Here is a 19,480-nt window from a genome sequence, read left to right as displayed (position 1 = left end):
TTATTTAACAAATTTATTGAAAATTTATTGCATTCACGTACTTTTCAGAGGAGGGTCACAAACAGATTAGTGCATCACCTTTGGAACTCTTGTACTTTTTAAATATATAGCACAGTACAGTATCTATAATTGGATATAAAACAGTACATGTCATATCTCATTAATACAAAATACATTTTGACTCTAGTTTCTAGGCTTTATGCCAATGCTGAAACATAATCACAGAACATGAATTACACTATTGGTCCAAAATGATTTGTTCAGTAAATATAGAAAATAATTACACTTTCAACTGATAGCAAAACATTTAAATTTACCTTTGAACCTGAGGTTAGTTCTACATGAATATGGTAAAAACAAAACACATACTAGATTAAATTTGAATTCTTCTAGAAAGAATACCAGTCTTTCTTATGATAAGTTCTAAAAACCTCTCCCTATACAAACTGCATAAACTGAGAGATACGTCCAAATTACTTACAAAGGAGAGGAAACAAATGAATGAGATAGTTTCTTTTGAATGAAGCAAAACAAAAATAATCAATGTTTCTGGAGTAAAAAGCTATAATTTTGCATATCTAATGTTTTTGCTTATTCACTACAACTGAAGACACAGAGTAACATAAATGCAGAGTACTAAAAAGAGACACTTTCTCTGTCCACACTCTGACCCTCCTCTAACACAACAGTAGCTTTTCACAAATCATGTTCCACAAAAATTAACCACAGGCAGTATGATAATAAAAAGGATTCTGTGATTAAATGTGAATCATTACAGATTCAACAATAAACACTATTTTATAAGTATACACAATATGTATACACACATATATATATTTACTAGTGGCCTTGAGAGACCCTACAGTCAAGACATCTAATTGAAATATATTTAAACCAATATTTTCCAGTGTTATTTAATACTGTATACTTTCTTCACAGAACATGCATTATTATCACACAGTACACACTCTGGAAATAACTGTATTGGAAAAGTCAGAGTGTGAAAATTGATCAAGGAGGCACATTGCTACCAGAATTCAAACAATGAAAAGTTATAGACACTGGACAGAGTAGAGGAAATGCTTTAGAAACTGTATTATCTGTTGATCCTGATGAAATTATAAAAACATAGAACCCAGAAAAAATTGACTATAAAGCTATTTTAGTAGACTAAAATGATCAACTCATAAAATAAAGGAAAGGGAGAGGGAAGGATAACATTAAGATAAAGGGAAGATCAGAAATATGGAAGGAGCAAGAGGCAGAGTCGAGGGATGGGTAAGAGGAGGCAATGAAAAATGAATCCTTAAAAAATCATATTATGTGCATATATAAATATAGCACAGGGAACTTTGGCTTTATACACAGATAGAAAGAACCAATCAAATATAAATAAATTGACTAGCCAAAGAAGTCCAGTACAGTAGAGAAAGGAAGATGGGAGATGGAAGGGAGGAGAAGAAGAGAAAGAGGAAGGGATAAGGAGGAATCATGAACTGAAATTGATTCCAAGCATGTATGAGTTTGCTGGGATGAACCCAACTACTATGTAAAACTATAAAGCTCTTAAAAAAAATCTAGTGTAAGAAAAATAAACTATCAAATAAGGACTGGTAACTAGTTTTGTCCCTAATACATATCCATGTCCAAGTGTTTTCTTTATTTTTCAATCCTTATAAAATTCTATTTTGCACTATAGTCATTTGTCTTTCTTACTAATTTTTGCCTCTTGATCTATTTAAGGCATAGCTTAAAGGGAGGGGCTCAACTAAAACCATGACACGGGTTTGCTGAATGAATGGATGCGGAAAAACCACAGCAGGCATAAGGAGCTGGGGCCTCAGCCAAGGCAAGGAGAATCACACAAAGCTCTTAGTAGAGAAATTATTGAAATAAGCCTGACAGACAGTAAAAATGAAAAATTCTAAAAAATATAGCTAATGGTCCCTCCATGATGATGTACAAAAGTCTTATAAATAGGATTTCTTTACAGGTGAAAAACATTCTACTTCCACTACACAATTTTTAGTAAAAATTCCTATTTTGTAGTTGGCAAAAAATAATCCTTTGTTTTACGGGCTCAATGATTTCTTTTTAAAGATTACATAATTTTCTAAAATTGGATGTGAATTTTAATGTAAAAGTTTGAAATGTACCTCTACAATATGAGTATCTAAGGGCCCAGTTAAAAGAAATAAACCTCCATTTTTATAAAGTTTTACAGTAAGTGAAACTAATCCATAGTAACAGAAATCAAACTAGTGGCATTTGAGGTGACACAGGTTGGGATTGATTACAAAGGGGCATAGGGAAACTTTCTGGATTAAAATGACTATTACATGGTTATGAATATGTCAAAATTCATTGAGCTTTTAAAAAAATGTATATATTTATTGTATATAAATTAGGCCTCAATCTAGTTGACTTTTTCAAGAGGTGAGTCTAATTAAGCCAAAGGAAAATGTAAAAAGCAAAGACCCTATTTATACATGAACACAACTAGAGTATTCAGTAATGACAAAATAGCTGATCTAATAAAATTTGGCACTTAATATAAGAAGTAATTAATATCAAAAAGTAAGGGAATATTCATAATGAAAACAACCAAAAGGTGCTGCTGGCCAAACTGTACTCTTACATTGTGTGCACGTACAAATATGTAATACAAATCCCATGATATGTACAACTATAATGCACCAATAAAAAAGATGAGGAAAAAAGACAAAAAGTCCAAAACATGATGATTTATGACTCTTGTTGCCATTCACTTAATAATTATACAATTATATAAACATATGCTTCAGCAATATGCAATATTAGAGATGGAATCAAAAGTGAAAAATTCCTAGCCTTCAAAAAATTTATACTCTAAATGGAAGGAAAAGAAAAACCATGAGCAATTAAAGTACATGATGAAATTACTATGAGATGGATGAGCGAGTGCACTGAATGATACCACATTGATGCACAGAACTGTGGGAAAGTGGGAAGTCAAGGAACACTGGCCAGAAAAGATTGCTAGAAGTTTCCCATAAATATTGATTTGATTTTCAAGTGCCAAGGACTATGTTAGTATTAGTATATTTTAATGACAAAACAGAAATGGCTGTTGCCTTCCTAGAATCTGAAGTGTAGAAAGGAAGACTAACAGTAAAAGTGAACATATTCACACATACATATTTACAAGTCCTATTAAATTCTATGATGGATGCAATGAAATGAAAAACAGAGATAAAATGAGATGCCATACACATCTCTGAGAAAGGAATAATTAAGCTGTGTTCCTAATAATGAGAAGTCAACAATTAAAGAGTTACCACATTTGAAAAGGGGTCATTTTAGGGAAAAAAAAAAGCATGTGCCCACACACAAAAATACAATGGCACATTTGGGTAACTTCAAATACCTTCTACATGGTAAGAAATGAGGTATAAGCAGTAAAAGACCTAATAATGGACAAGCGTGCCTGTGTACTGGTATTGAAATAACACACTCATAATCAACTACCCATCACAACTATGAAAAGTTCATGAACTAAAGAGGCAAAGGTAATAGCATTAGTGTCATATATTCAGAAAAGATAAACTCAAATAGAAAAGAAATCTAGGATTAAAACAATAAGAGTATAAAGTAAAAACACAAAAGATATGTTTCATGATTTAAAAAATTTCAAAGACAAAAGTAACATGAGAATGGTGCTGATTCTTATTATGAATATTATAATGTTTAAATTAATAGTTCAGAGATACAGAAAGAAAAAAACACTTAAGTCAAAATTGACCAAGTCTTATATCAATACCTTCAGGTGAAGAAAATGCTTCCTTAAATTCCAAAAATCTACTTACTGTGATTTTTAAAATTTTGTAAGAAAAATCAGACTATGATAGCATTTTAAATTACCCTTTGCTGCTAATTAATTACTCAGACAGGATGCCAGGACAGACTACATGCTGCCTCTAGTTTTTCTATATACTGTATGCATTTCTGATAAATGGGAAAAGAATAGATGACCTGGCAGAAGGCTCAGACAATAATATGTGATTTACAGGACATGAATGCAGCTACCACAAGATTTATCTGACAGCCCTCTCCGATAGTGGACTGTTGAGTATCCGATGGAATGATTTCTAGTCTAGAAAGTCTACTACTGAGTAGCCATACACATTATTTATTTATTAGATGTTTTGGGTTGAAACCATTTTTAAATGATGCACTTCACAATGCACAGTCATAAATTTAGCTTTAAACCCAAGAAGGGAGGTAGTGTTATTGGAATGTATGTCAGACTGAATTAGGATGAGCAACACAACGCTTTTATAAAGTGGCCTTGAATGCAATGTCAATTCTTTCAAAAATGATATTAATGTCAAATGAGCAAGATTCAAACACTGTATAAAACACTGGAGTAATATTACTTGAAACATTTATTTAACATTTTCTTTAAATTCAAGTAGATTTCATCAGGTTTATACATAGCACTCACAGCAAATATGGAGCACAAATTAGTTACATGATTGTGACGATGAATCTGAAATATTGTTGAGAACTTGTTTAACTTTTTCTGTGCATAAAGAACATACAGTCTCCTAAAGAATGTATGCAATTTTATTTTGAGAAGTAATGGGATTTAATTTAAACAGTTTTTGAAGCTTAGATAGTTCTTCAATTGTTTTATCTGAGATTCAACATATGAATGAATCTAATTTAGTAAACCTGAAATATAAATTAATTTTGCTCAAAAATGCAATGCTAAGTGTTTTCAGGAAGTTTTCAATTCTAAATAGCAACATTTTGCCTGTTATTAAAATGTAAATAAGATAAAATATAAAATTCTCCTAATCAACAATTAATGAATGAAATGAACATGGAAAAACATAATGCTAGTTGAAGCTTTAAAGAAATGTATAGTGATCAATTTGGTTGGTCTTACTGTCAACAACCAAATGTAATCACTTCCTCATTTTTGAAACTTAGGCTTTAATTTCCATTTGTAATAAAATGTGATTAAGCACCTTGTTCAAAAAAATACAAAAGGAAAAAGTTTTGAAAAGATTCAAGAAAATAATCAGAACATGGCTGATTGTCATGAAATTAACACCAACTAATTTGTAAAGTTCTAAATCAAATTTGCAGATGTTAAGTTCATAAGCATAACCCATTATTTATGTGATTAAAAAGGAGTTTTTGACCTGATCTTTCGATCTTTGGCACTCAATCCTCTCCATCTCCTCTTAAAAAATTAATTAAAATTTTGGCAAGATGGTAGCTTTTTACTTCTCACCCTATCTCAGACTAAAAAAAATTATCAATCAAACTCAAAACATCCCCACCCAATATCTGCAAAACGTCGACTTGAAATTCAATTTCATATCTCTGAAGCTTTCATGTAGAAAAAGACAGTTCACTTCTTAACAAAATAAATCACTTTTGTGATTACCAAGTTGACCTCTTTGAATTAGGAAAATTCAAAGTGAAAAATGTAATTATCACCCGGGAACAATCTGTATACATCTGGAGCTAATTCTGGCTTCATTTTTCACATCATTTTTCACACTGTGCTACATCTTGTAGAGATGCCATGGAACTTTTGAAGAACTCATAAAAAATGCTAGGGACTTCAAATACCCAGTAATGTATGTTATTCAAACAAAAACCTTGAGAATTTTTGGCTTTTGAAACTTATTCTACTAAGTGATCTTTATATACCATTTGACTGGGTAAGTATTAAATACTACTGTGGTACACATGAGAAATAGTTGTGTTAAAATGTGTCATTCTTTATCTTCGTGGCGTCTAATGTTCAAATATGTAATATACTATGTCTGAAATAGCTTTCATGTACCAAAAATATATTCAACACTAAACTTGAAAATTAAACTTCACTATCAAATTCACTTATGAAACAATTATGTCACTATAAAAAACAAACCCATATTCTTTTGAAAAAAACTGTAAATAAATGCTTCGAAAAGGTAATTTCATGTATGTAATGAGAATGTTATGTGGCAATTTCTATCCAAGAAATAATGAATTATTTCAAATCAGATGGCTGAATGAAAAGTTTTATTTAGTTGGCTTTTGAAGAAAGAAGCTTTTCTAAATAAGAGAAAAATTATACAAACATGAGTTTCACTAAATCTAAGAATAATAATCCCACTAACAAATATAACTACTCCTCACAAGTTCATTATGAAAATCCCTAGAAGTAATTCTTCTTATTGCACTTTATTGATAAAGCATAGCATTGATTTTTCACACCTTCTATGATTCTTTAATTTGTATTCATGAAATGTCCATCAGCACAGTCTAAATAAATTTGGCAATATAGGCACTAAAATGAATAAATCGATACAAAGAAGCATTAATTTTGCATTATCCTTATTCATTAGGCAAGTAAACCATGAGAGTTGTAAATGAAGGTCAAAGGTGTTGAAATGGGTCAAAACCCTTGACCTCTAGACCAATACCCTTCCTATTAAGAAAGGCTTTTTTAAAGTTTTAAGTAGGGGAATTTACTACCAGCAAGATATCACTTTTAAAAGACTACAAAGAAAACTCTCAATAAAAACATTCATCTGTTTAATAGCAAAACAGAAAACAAAATAGCACAGGATAAATGATTTTTACATAAATTTTTAAAATTATTTAAAAAATCTAAGTATAATATGTCTGAACATGTCTAATTTTGCTATTAGAAATTATTTTCCACATCATATTATTATGATAGCTACCACATTTTTGTTGATGCTTTCCCAAGTCTACTGTGTATGTCAAAAATAATTAGCAATGACAAGGATTCAAAATTATTTATCACTCATTTTATAACCTCTGCACAAAAAGGAAGTAAACCCATGATTCCCAGTGGAATCAGAGTGGCACTTCGCAAAGTATAGAAATAAATCTGTTTCTGTAACCTTAAAATACAAAGCAGAGAAACAGTCATCTCAAAATCATTTGATGTGGACATTTTTAATGTGACTCTAAAAGCTTTTGTTTCTCATTTACCTACCACCTTTCTTTCAGTACTTATTTCAAAATAATCATATTTTCAAGATACATATAAAATTATTTTAAAACAGAAAACCCAAAATCTCGTTATTGTATAACCTAGTAATAATGCAAATATACTTGCTTATCAAAACAAATTCATGTAAAAATTTACTTTAAATTCAACATTTATTCTTGTACTCACCTGAGAACACAGTAGCATAACCAACTCCACAACTGAACTACTAGACTTCATGCAAACCAGACCTATTTTAAAGAGAATTTTTTAAAAACAATTACAAAGAAAAAAAAATACAAGATTGATTTGTTGGTTACACAGTTTTGTCCAAAATGGTTTTTAAAATAAAACATTAACATCTTGCTAAGAACCATACCTGTACACAACTGATGATGTGATCATGTAAACATGGTTTCATAATTGCCACAATTTTGGTAAAAGATACCATTTTAACTTTCAAAATACTAAAACATTTATTATAACTTCATATATAATGACATTTCACAATACTCATGGAAATGTGGACAACATATGCCATATTGATCAATATCATCTACATTTTGTTTTGGAGAGAGTTGATCGTTATACATGCAGAGAAGGGAAATGGCTCTCTGACCTTTGCTTTCTCCACCACACTCTCTCCCTTCAACCCTCCAGCTATCAATCAAGTTTCCATTTTGTTTCATGGCAGCAGACATCCCAAACACTCTTATTAGTACCTTGGCCTCTGACCTCACACTAAACCTTAACAGAAATGCAAGCCGTTGTCTGTTATTCCTGATTTCTTATAAATTAATTCATTTACATTTTCTCTTTTATGTGTCATTTTGGTTTTCCAAAAATATCCTTAGGTAGAAATTGTAATGTGGTTAATACCCATCTAAATAACTCTTTAGTTTTAATTACCAATAAAATCATTCAAAGAACAGTATATAACCAGTATCCATAAAAATACCACTAATTAAAAGGACTAAATTACATTACTAGTGACTAGAATTATTATAATTTTATAATTATTATATTTTTCTGAGCAAACACAAGCTTAGGTTCCAGTGTATGACAGCTAAAATAATTTCTAGTGGCATTTAAACAATCAATAACATTACTTCCCCCCCCCCTTTCTCCAGTAAAACTCTTCCAGGTATCCTATCCATTCCCTTTCTCTTATCTTTGTGCTCTTTAGTTCTTCTTCCGTTTTAATAATAATTCTTGTAGTGCATTGACGGCATATGTTGGCATTTTGAAGCTTTACAAATTGCATTCAGATTAAAAAGGACGTTCGCTCCTTCGTTTTTTAAAAAAGTCACAACCATTTTTATTATTTTTAGAAAATAATCACTGACACAAAAAAATAGCACTGGAAAAAAATAGCTAAAGAACATGTTTATATTGCTTTAGGTAAGCAGGTAATGCATTAATTAAAGAGTGGTTTTTGTAGGGCTAAGTAAGCTCCTCGGGCTAATGCTGCCAAGGCCAAAAAGCAAGGGCAGAGCAATGCTCCATCTCTCATTGCTGGTGCAGCCCTCTGCTGGTCTCAAAGTCTGTCACTGTTCATAAAATATACAAGAAGTTCAGTTTTACTCCAACTTCAAAAATTATTACACTAGCAAATAAATTCAGAACTTTCCACAATTAAATCATTCATCATTACTGTACTATTCTAAAGGAGTTAGAATTTTGACCATTGGGTCCTGATCTGGACCCTTTTAAATTTACTTATATAATGAGCAAAAGGGATAAAAAGATTTCTGGGCTATCCAAAATCAGAAATATTTTTACATGCTCTTTTGTCTCTTCAATCATGCTTATAGGCTATTTCAATACCTAAATACTTCAGCAAAAACTGGATCTGCATATGACTTATTTATTTGTTTGTTGTTTATTTATTTCAGTCTTATTTCCCAAGACTGAAGATTAGTGTAAACCAGACTAAAGATTAGTAAACCAGGAAAAGGTTGATATTTGCCACCTAGTTGACATGAAGAGTCAGGAAAAAATATATCCACTGATCCCTGAGCTGAATGCTCAGAACATCATTGCTAGTAAAACTTCAAATACACACATTTCTTATTATTCATTTTGATTTGAACAGTTAATGTGGGGCTTATGGGAGGAAGGAGCAGTTAGTGAGGTGGAGAATATGCTCAATTATAAGTGAGAAAGGGGTTCAGAGGACATGATAGATCTGATATTAGCCCTCTTAACACTAACCTCCCTGACTAAAGGACATTGATACTATAAGAACAAATAAATAACTTTGGGAGTAAAGAATATAGTTAATAAGTTGTCACATACTACTTTGAAAAACATAAATTAGTATGTGAAATACAAATTATAGAAAATTCCTGTAATATAGACTATTCTATTTTTTAATTCAGGTCTTTTCAAATTTTATTACTTACTGAATAAAAGTCCTTCAAAACTTCATCAAATAGTCCATGGCTAAATAAATTATGTTCTAGATATATCAAAGTAAATTACCATTCAAAACATAAATATTTCTAAAATGAGAATGTTGGTTTTCATATAAATTTATTGCAACTTTTTGACTCTATGGAAATAAAATCATTCACCACCTACTCCATATACTAAAGCTGCATATTGATATTTTAAAGATATTGATACTAAAGTTGTATATTGATATTTTAAAGACATTGAGATAGGGATTGGGGGTATTTTTCCAGGATCTGTAAGCTTGGATAGAATAATAGTGTTTTATCCTAAATGATAAGGACATGGACAAAGATAAGCCAGAGTGAGCAATCATTTAGTACTAATACTTTTAAACACAAAAGTTAATTCTGTTTCATCATTGATATAAGTCCTCTATTTTCTCCTTAAAATTTCTTAGTTTGGGATTGAAGACTGGTATTTCAAAGTGAATCTGTTAAGTTCCTAAATAGACTTAATTACTTGAAAAAAATTGTCCTCTGTTAAACTGATATATGTTGCCTAAATAAATTTAGAGTAAGTCTTGTTTCACTTTATTGAGTCATCCTGTGTAATATTTGAAGACACTACATGTAAATGCCCATGCAAAAAAAGGATAAATAATTGTTATTCTTCATCCATTCCATAAATAACTTGGCCCTCAATACCCTTAGTAATCTACTTCTGCATGCTATCTAGTTTGATGCAATCTCAAATTATTAGAAGAAATCTAGTAATTTATGCATGATATAAGCAGGATGAAGTACAATACTACTATTATCTCTACTTATTTGTAACATAGAATCCTACTAATAAAAACTAAAAAAACATTCCACAATCCTAACGTGGCAATATACTGTTTTTTATATGGAGCTTAAGCTCTAGTGAAACCTTGTGACACTAGTCTCTTCAAATCTCTACACATATGGCTAATTATAAAGTATCAAAACAAAAACTCTTTGTTATTTGGTTCACCACATAATTTCTACTTCATTGAGATCACTGATAAAAAATATATAACAAGTTTCAATGTAAAAGACACATGGGATATAGTCTTCAAAAGATTCAGACTCTATAAGAAGCCTTGTCAAAGACTAAAAATACACAGATTTCTTATTATTCATTTAAGTTTTTAACTTTGAAATATAAATCAATATAAATGAAAGTAAAAATCACCTACTTGTTCCTTCTATAAGCAGCTCTTGTCCATGGCTACCCAAAAGTGTCCGAGAAAGAAAAGGTGCAAAATCCACAAAAATCTCTCGTAGAAGAGGAGCTGCCTTTTCTAAAGCATGTTCCAGTCTCTCTGTGATACTAATAGAAAGATGTTAAGTTACTCAAATTAGTCAATACAATTTATCATTCTTAAAATGAACTATATTTCCACAGAAATATAAAATTATGCAAAAATTAAAAATGAGCTACACAGGATTTTTGCTATGCATAGTAGTCCTCCTACTGATCTGTCTTGGTACCTTGAGCCCTGACAGACAACCTGGTTAACAACTATTCTAAGCATCAGTTCTTATGAGAAGTTGGAACTCATCTGTTAGGAGCACTTTCTTGGGCTGAGGGTGCAGCTCAGTGGTACAGCTCTTGCTCATAAGGACCTGGTTCCATCCCAGCATCACAAATAAAAAATTAAAAAAAAAAAAACACTTTCTTTTAAGCTGTATATTGACCCAAAGAGACTCAAGACTTCATCAAATTTGTCTGTTAAACACTAAATCATCATTGAGTTCAAGGGCCATGTTTTTGTTTCGAAGTTGTCAATGTATACAATAATATCATGTAAAAGCACATTTATACTGATCACAATTAACATTAATATATTTTTGTATGAATATTTACATATATTCATGCATACAAAAACATATATTTAAAGACTTAAAAAAAAAAAGTCCCTTGCATTTCAGGATACTAAGAGTATCTAAAGCTTTATAAGCCAAACAAATATGTGAACAGCCACTACTTATCACTGTTCACACCAGGGGTACTTCCAGTTCAAACTATCAAGAAAGTAGTTGCTACAGAAACAAACAACATAAACTTATCTAAGTTTCACTATCAGTAATCATCTCCTCACAGGTACTGCCCTTAATAACAATTCTTCTATGTAACTCATAGAACTTTTCAACCCTAGAAAATACCAAAAAAACAAGCCTACACTTGAAATATCTTAGGGCATATTGTGCAGTAAATTGTGGATTTCCCAATTATGTTAAAGAAAATCAAGAATTCTCTGTTCACTAGGGATCTAGTGGTAGAAAACACTTTCTCACCATTACAAATTAGAATTTGAAACACATATTTACAAATAAGGCAAGTGACAATAAAAATATTTATTTTACATAAATATATGTTATGCATGTAGCACTGTTATATATTACAAATAGCTATGTCCCATGAACATTTTACATCTTATAATCTTTTGAAACAAAATTAACTTCTAAAATATTTCCAAGTCTCTAAATGTTTTAAAAAAACTTTTTTAAATTCCATGTATACTGGAAGGGAGGGAGAGACATATGTTGGAAAGGAAGGAGGGGATAGGAGAGGAAGGGAGGAAAAGGAGGAAGATGGAAATAAGGAAAATAAGCATAGCTAAATAGTTTTAAACGTAATTCAAAGGCATAAATCAAAATATCCAACTTCATAGTTTAAATACCTCATATTTGAAATAGGGTCTTGTGGAACTGAACCAACTGTTGGAACTGAGGGCAATTTTGCATTTGATGATCTACTGCCTACAAAAGAAAAATAATCATTGACAGGAATTTTCTGGTTTTAGATGCAAGGATTCAAACAAACATGTTATCATACCAATGAATAACAATATATTACCAATGCATTTTTAAAACATCCATTTGGATAACATTAAAGTCTAACAATCATTTTCTTGAATCTTTTCATAAATAAATTCAGTTACCATGTCAATTATCAAGCTAAGCAATCCTTCTGTTCATGGACTGAAGAGGTAAATAAAAAGTTGTTCGGATATAAGGTTTTGGGCTCAAAAAAACTGTGCAAGACTGTTCAAAGGTGAAATTCAGATTAAATTATGAGAGCTATAATCTAATAGGTGGATTTATCTATTTGATTATTTATTTATTTACACTGGAGATTGAACTCCAGGATGCTTTACTACTGAGGTACATCCCCAGTCCTTCTTATTTTTATTTTAAGACAGGGTCTCACTAAGTTGCTGAGGCTAGCCATAAACTTGCCATCTTCCTCTCTCAACCTCCCAAGGCACTGGGATTGCAGGCATGCACCATCATACCTGGCATGGATTAATAATTTAAATGAATCACTGAGTGGTAACTACAGGTAGTTGAGACATGACTGGAGAAGTAGGTCACTAGGGGTGGGTCCTTTTATATTCTGTCCCTGGCTTCTCATACATGCATATGCATGTATTCTTTCTCTTTTTCTCTCTCTCCCTCTCTCTCCATCCCCTCCTTCCTTCCTGGCTGCTATGAATGAGCTACTTTCCTTCTGCCATAATGTTCTGCATCATCTCATGTCCAGAGCAATGATGTCAATTGACCATGGACTGAATCTCTGAAAACTGTGAGCCCATAACTGTGAGACAATAACTTTTCATCCTCCCAGTTGTTCTTGTCAGGTATTTTGATCACAGCAATAAAGAACTGACTATCACAAATAGTTATACCTCCATTACCATAAAAAAAATGTCATTCAGTCATCAGTTAACATCTGCTATATGCTGACAGCCTAAGTCTAGTCAGTCAAACAACCAATGAACACCTGAGAAACCTTTCTTAAATGATTCAAGCAGAATTTACATTCTGTCATTTACTCTCACTGTCATTACAGTATACATTTTGAAGCAGCTGTCACATTATTTATTTTTATTTATTTGTTTGTTTGTTTGTTTGGTAGTACTTTGAACCCAAAGCCTCGAAAGTGCTCTACCATTGAACTACATCTCCAGCACTTTTTTATTGAGTCAAGGACTCACTAACATACTCAGTGTTGGGGTTTAACACTAATCAGTACCTAGGAAAGCTTATTGTTCCTAAGGTGAACGAAGAAGGACTTGTAAAAATGTGCTGGGGAAGGGAAGGAGGAGGAAAACTGTCTACTTTCCTATCTCCAATCCATAAGTGAAGTCATGTACTCATAAAACATCTGAAGGAACACCTGTGCAAAGATAGCATGCAATGCATCCTGTACATATTTCTGGTGGGTAGCTCTGATGCAGCCCTCAATTTGTCCTGATCTATTGCTGCTGCCAAGGAATACAAGAGTAACAAAACTCTATGGGAAGACATGGGGCAATGACCTGCTCACCTAGGACCTGACAGACCCAGATGGGCTTTCAGCTGTCTAAAGACATGGCACACCTTAGCAGCCACCTCCCTCTCTCCAGCCACACTACTTTAGTTGATTTTTAAAATGTTCTTCTATTATACAGACTTTTTGAAAACAGAAACTTTTATCTTTTTCATCCATCTACCTAGAGTCTAGAGAATCTAACACAATAGAAGGTCTTCAATCAATATGAATTACAGAAATGATTCCCTTAGCCACTCTGAACTCCTATATTTAATAGATCAATTTTCTCACCTGGTATATACTTCCTTACCTATTTCCTACTATTTTATTTCACTTCCATTGTTCAAACTACTATGTCAAATTAACTTTCATCATATGATTTTGTTTGTCTTTCCAATCAATGCTTCCAGATAACCTTAGATACTCTTGTAACTATTTTTGTTAAATGACCAGTTCATCCTCTTATAGTATAAAGTGTTCAAACTATTGTCTCCTATAGGAATCATGTTCTTTATGTTATTAGCAAAGAACTGTATTTGCGAATTTTACATGGCAAGAGAAAAATAGTTGCCAGGAAATTAACCCTGACAGAGAATGGGTAAGAACAGAAATAATATGCATTATGACAAGTCTTTGAAGAGTGAGTTTAGAAGGCTAATTTGGAAGACAGTTTTCTGAGACTTCAAGAGAAAAAGGGAGAAGAAAGAATAAATGCTCATCTAGAATACAGAAAGAAAGATGGTTAAAATACATGAGAAGGAAAAAATGTAGTCCTCTGACATCTGAGGACATCAGCTAAGCCTTATTGTTTGTTGTTAGGAGCTGAATTGGGGCCCACAGCTAGATCTTGGTATTATACATAAACAATTTTAAATATAAACAATGTTTCGTAAGCTTTTTTGCTGCTATGACTAAATGACCCAATCAGCACAACTGTAGAGAAGGAAGAGATTATTTGAGGTTTCACGGTTTCAGAGGTCTTAGTCCACAGAAGGCTGACTCTATTTCTCAGGGCTCAAGATGAGGCTAAACATCATGGCAGAGTGTGCGGCAAAGGGAAGCAGCTTACATCTTGGTGATCAAGAAGGAGAGAGAGTCAGTCCACTCTCCAGATACAAAATATATACACCAAAAACACACTCCAATTCCCACCTCCTCTAACCACACCCTAAACTTCAGTTAATCCCATCAGGGATTAACTCACTGATTAGTCTAAGGCTATAGCCCAGTCATTTCTCCGCCAAACTTTTTTGCATTGTCTCACAGGTAAGCTTTTGGGGGACACCACATCTACCCATAACAAACAATTTCACAGAATAATATTAACATCAGACAAGGATATTCAGTGACCAAGAAGAATCAACGTAATACCACGTTATAATCATGTTCCAACACAGAGGAAAAAATGAACTCTCCCCAAATAACAAAAATAATCAAACATCCAAAACCCTATTATCAAAGAAAGCTGGTTATTTACAAAATTCAGTGGCAGTCTCAGTCATGCCCTCCTAGATATTAGGATAATATCTAATCACAGAATTACCCTTGCTTCCTAACAGTATTCAATCCAAAAGGCTTACTTCCTAAAATCCTCACCAAAATCACCTAATACAAGTTCAAATCCCATGATAAACATCATTCCTAAGATGACATACATTTCTCCAGTCACATACTTCAAAGAATAACAAACTTATTAAACCAAAGTCCTGGTACTCTTTGCTTGGAAGGCACTGATGAAAACTTCATGTGAATTTGGTGTCAACATATCTTATATACAAACATAGATAAGATAAATTGTGGTACACAGGTGTATTAAGAATTGTATTGCAAAAAAATAAGAAAGCTCATGTATAATGGCATAATTTGACATGAACATACTTTATATACAGAATTATGAAAAATGGTGCTGTGAATGGATAATTATGAATGTATTGCACTCCACTACTGTCATGGATGTAAGAAATAATAGATAGATAGATAGATAGATAGATAGATAGATAGATAGATAGATAGATAGACAGAAAAACTGAGCAAAATGTATAAATAAAAAATTTAAAGATAATTAGACCAAAATAGTACTACTCCTGTGTTTAAGGTGATAAATAAAACAACTCACAAAATAATACTTACAAAAAAAGGAAAGAAATGTAAACATAACATTTGGAAAGGAAATAGAGAAAGAATAAGATCAAACAATTTATGGTAAGATACAAATTAGCACTTAAACTATGGGGAGGATTCTGATTTTTAAACATATGAAAAATATATATCTTATCACTGAGAACTGCGATTTCATAGTGTTCCTGGTGATTTTTCACATACATAAAGGTATTTTTATCTATATACATGGTTGTATTAACAAAAACTTGAAAAGGTTTTTTAACAGTATAAAATAAAACTATTTTATTTTAGTTTAACAAAGAAAGTTGCAAAAGCATTAAAGATAATTAATAACAAATCAAAATACAGTAAGTTTGAAATGTTTGAAGATATTTGATAATCAAATGCACATCGTGGACTAGACTGGATACTAGAATAAGGGAGATGTTTCTAAGGGGCATTGATGGGAACCTATAGAAACTACTGAAATAAGAAACGTGAATGGGTTAATAGTTTTGCATCCCTATCAATGTCCTAATTCCAACATTTACGTGTCAATATATGTATATGTAAGAAAGGAAACACATTGACTTATTTAGAGAAAATTGTCATAATATCTTTAAATTTATCCCAAATCATTCAGAAAATAAATTGCATGTATGTATGTTTGTGAATGTATAGAAAAAATAATTATAGCAAAGATAGGAAAATGATAAAAAAATGGCCAATCACTGAATGCTTATTTTTTAATTGTTTCAAATAACAATAAAATATTACAAAATACTGCATAAAATAGATTAATACATATACTCCTTGAAAAAAAAACTTCATGTGGAGGCTGGGGTTGTAGCTCAGTGGTAGAGCACTTACCTAGAACGTGTGAGGCTCTGGGTTCACTCCTCAGCAAGGTATAAAAATAAATAAATAAAATAAAGGTATTGTGTCCATTCTATATATATATATACACACATATACACACACACACACAAACATACACACACACACACACACATACATGTGTATATAAAAACTTTATGTGAATTCAGGCAGAGAATCAATTAAACTGAGAAAGGTAGCAAAAAACCTGGGCCTATTTTAAAAGAACCAAAATTAGTAGGGTGTAGTATATGCCTACAATCCCAGCAATTCAAGAGGCTGAGGCAGAAACAGTGCAAGTTTGGGGGCAGCATCCACAACTTAGAGAAGCCCTCTGCAACTTAGTGGGATACCATCCCCAAATTTAAAAAAAAAAAAAAAAAAAAAAAAAAAGGACTGGGAAGTGGCTTAGTGGTAAAGCACTCCTAAGTTAAATCCCTAGTAACCCCCTCCCCCCAAAAAAAATTTTTTTGAGGGAATCTCTACTTAAGGATATTTTTCTGTAACAGCCTCTCTCATCATGGCAAAATGCACATTATTCCACATGGCAGCACCTCAAACCTGATGCATTTTACAATCAAAAGCACTTTACAATTGTAGTCAGCAGACAGTTGATACCTAACTTTGAGAAAAAGACTACCATTTAAAATCAAGACTACAGCAGAATCTAATCTGTTTTAAAAGATGAATTAAAGAACCACTTTGGAATTTTTGTCAGCCCATATCCTCAAGATTATATAAACTAGAGTACATGACTTTACAAGCTACACACACTGTCTGAATATTGATGCTAATGATTTGCTTCTGGTAAAGGACAATACCTAAAGAATTAAGGGTCCTACTACAGCTTGGTTCCAAAGCAATAAACCATAGGAAATCTCCTCCATCACTACTCCCACCACAAAGGTCTCAAATTCTATAGCACAAAGTATTATTGTATTTAAAAGCCTAGCTTCTGAGATTATATAATCCTGTGTTACAACTTTAATCAGTATTTTCTCATTATGATCAAAATATAAAAATATTATTCTTTAAAAAGAACAAGGTCCCTCTTTCCCAAACCTTAAACAGTTATTGATTTACTGGAATAGATTTTAAAAAGCATCCGTATTAGGTTGGAGGCTGCACTTGGTCCAGGGAAAGTTATCAGAGCTCAAGCACTGTGAGGAAAGCATTTAAGTAGAAGAGAAAATGATGTAATGGCATGATGAAGGTTATCTGGTGAATTCAGGTTACAATAAATAGAGAGAGAGAGATAAACATATATGAATGAAAGCATCTATTTTTTTATTTTAAGATAGGGTCTTGCTAAATTGCTTAGAACTTATACTCCTTCTGCCTCAGCCTCCCAGGCCGCTGGGATTACAGGCTGGCGGGCACTAATTCTTACAAATACTTTAATATTATATCTGTATAAAATACCTATAGATATCAACTCTAGCCATTGAGAAGATCTGGAAAGAATAACATCTTAATACCCAATTCTGAATACTGTTCATAAAAAGAAAGAAATGGCTGATTAAGATGTGCGCAGAAAAATACAAAAATGAGCTTCAAAGCATCTATTTGACCATTCTAGAAAGCAAGTAAATGGCCAAGAAACCACAAGATATGTCAAAAGAACATGAGAAGTCAGCTTGAAGGGATTCCCAACTGTGGACAATAAGTAATGAAAATAAGTAATGACAGTAATTACTAATAACTCATCAAATACAGTAGAAAACAGAGGGCATATTTATATGAATAAACTGACAGTTTGAGGAATAGGATATATAAACAATTTCAAAGTACCCCAACACAACAAAACACTTGTGAATTAAATACAGAGTAAATTTATATTATTCTGGCAGTTACCACTTTAATCAAGTGATCAAAGTTGTCATCAGTATTGGGACAAATAGTGGTGGTTCACTTCACTAGGTAGTATATACTTTGTACACTCAAAACTATTGGATTCAATCTCCAGCATCCAAAAAAACACCACCACATGACTGAATTATTTTCTTTTCAGTCTAATTCTATAATACTCCTATCAAAGAATACTCTCTAGTGATGAGGAAGTAGAAGATTAAGCAAAATCAGGAACATTCATTTGCATTGTTTCCAATTTTAGACCACTGACAAAGATTCTAGCTTAATCAAACTTTAGTTAAGTTCCTGAAACTTCTCCTAGGCCCATCTGTGAACTTCCTTATAAAACCCAGTTGTAGCAAGAACACTAAGTCAAATTAGCAGGAACCAACCCCGCCTCCATTCTATCCTCCATAAATGACCACCCTTGGTATCTACCCTCCAACTTTCCCCAGGTATTGTCTCATCATGCCTGATCATTCCTTATCCTCCAACCTGAACCAGGCAATATCAGAATACCTTGGCCTGTACTCAGCCAGAATCCCCCCTGACTCTTGATGCTTCCTCTTAGTATTTCTCATCTGCCAACCCCCACCCCATTCCTTGGCTATAAATTCCCACTGGCCCATACTGCATTCATAATTCTAATTCACCCTGATGCTATGCTGAGGTTTCTTTTTCCCTCTTTCAACAGTCCTGAATAAAATCTATTTTCATCACTTTAAATATTGTCCAGCTGCTTTTCCTTCACATCAAAAGAACAATGTTTTCTCACAAGATCATACAAACATTTGTAACACTCCTTTATTTTCTCCATATGTCATCTAAAAGTCATTAAACAAACAATGTAAAGGTTGATACATATTGCAATTTTGCCTTTGGGAAAGAATCAACAATTTATACTACTTTACTGTT

The 19,480-nt window shown here is 32.4% G+C and overlaps 1 protein-coding gene across 5 annotated transcripts in view; it reads right to left on the bottom strand.

The window, feature by feature from the left end:
• The window catches only part of Lrba (LPS responsive beige-like anchor protein), a 648,575-nt gene that overhangs the window by 433,494 nt on the left and 195,601 nt on the right, over window positions 1–19,480 (bottom strand). For all 5 annotated transcript variants that reach the window (XM_040293201.2, XM_040293202.2, XM_040293204.2 and 2 more), the window contains exons 32-34: window positions 12,105–12,183; window positions 10,617–10,750; window positions 7,193–7,254 (exon numbers count right to left, since the gene is read on the bottom strand). In XM_040293201.2, coding sequence (XP_040149135.2) covers window positions 7,193–7,254; window positions 10,617–10,750; window positions 12,105–12,183 — 275 coding nt within the window. The remainder of the gene's footprint in view (window positions 1–7,192; window positions 7,255–10,616; window positions 10,751–12,104; window positions 12,184–19,480) is intronic.

The sequence above is a fragment of the Ictidomys tridecemlineatus genome, chromosome 9, assembly GCF_052094955.1.
Source record: "Ictidomys tridecemlineatus isolate mIctTri1 chromosome 9, mIctTri1.hap1, whole genome shotgun sequence".
In the NCBI taxonomy this organism is placed as follows: domain Eukaryota; kingdom Metazoa; phylum Chordata; class Mammalia; order Rodentia; family Sciuridae; genus Ictidomys; species Ictidomys tridecemlineatus.
Note: the sequence above shows the minus strand (reverse complement) of the source record. Positions and strands in the feature narration are given on the sequence as shown.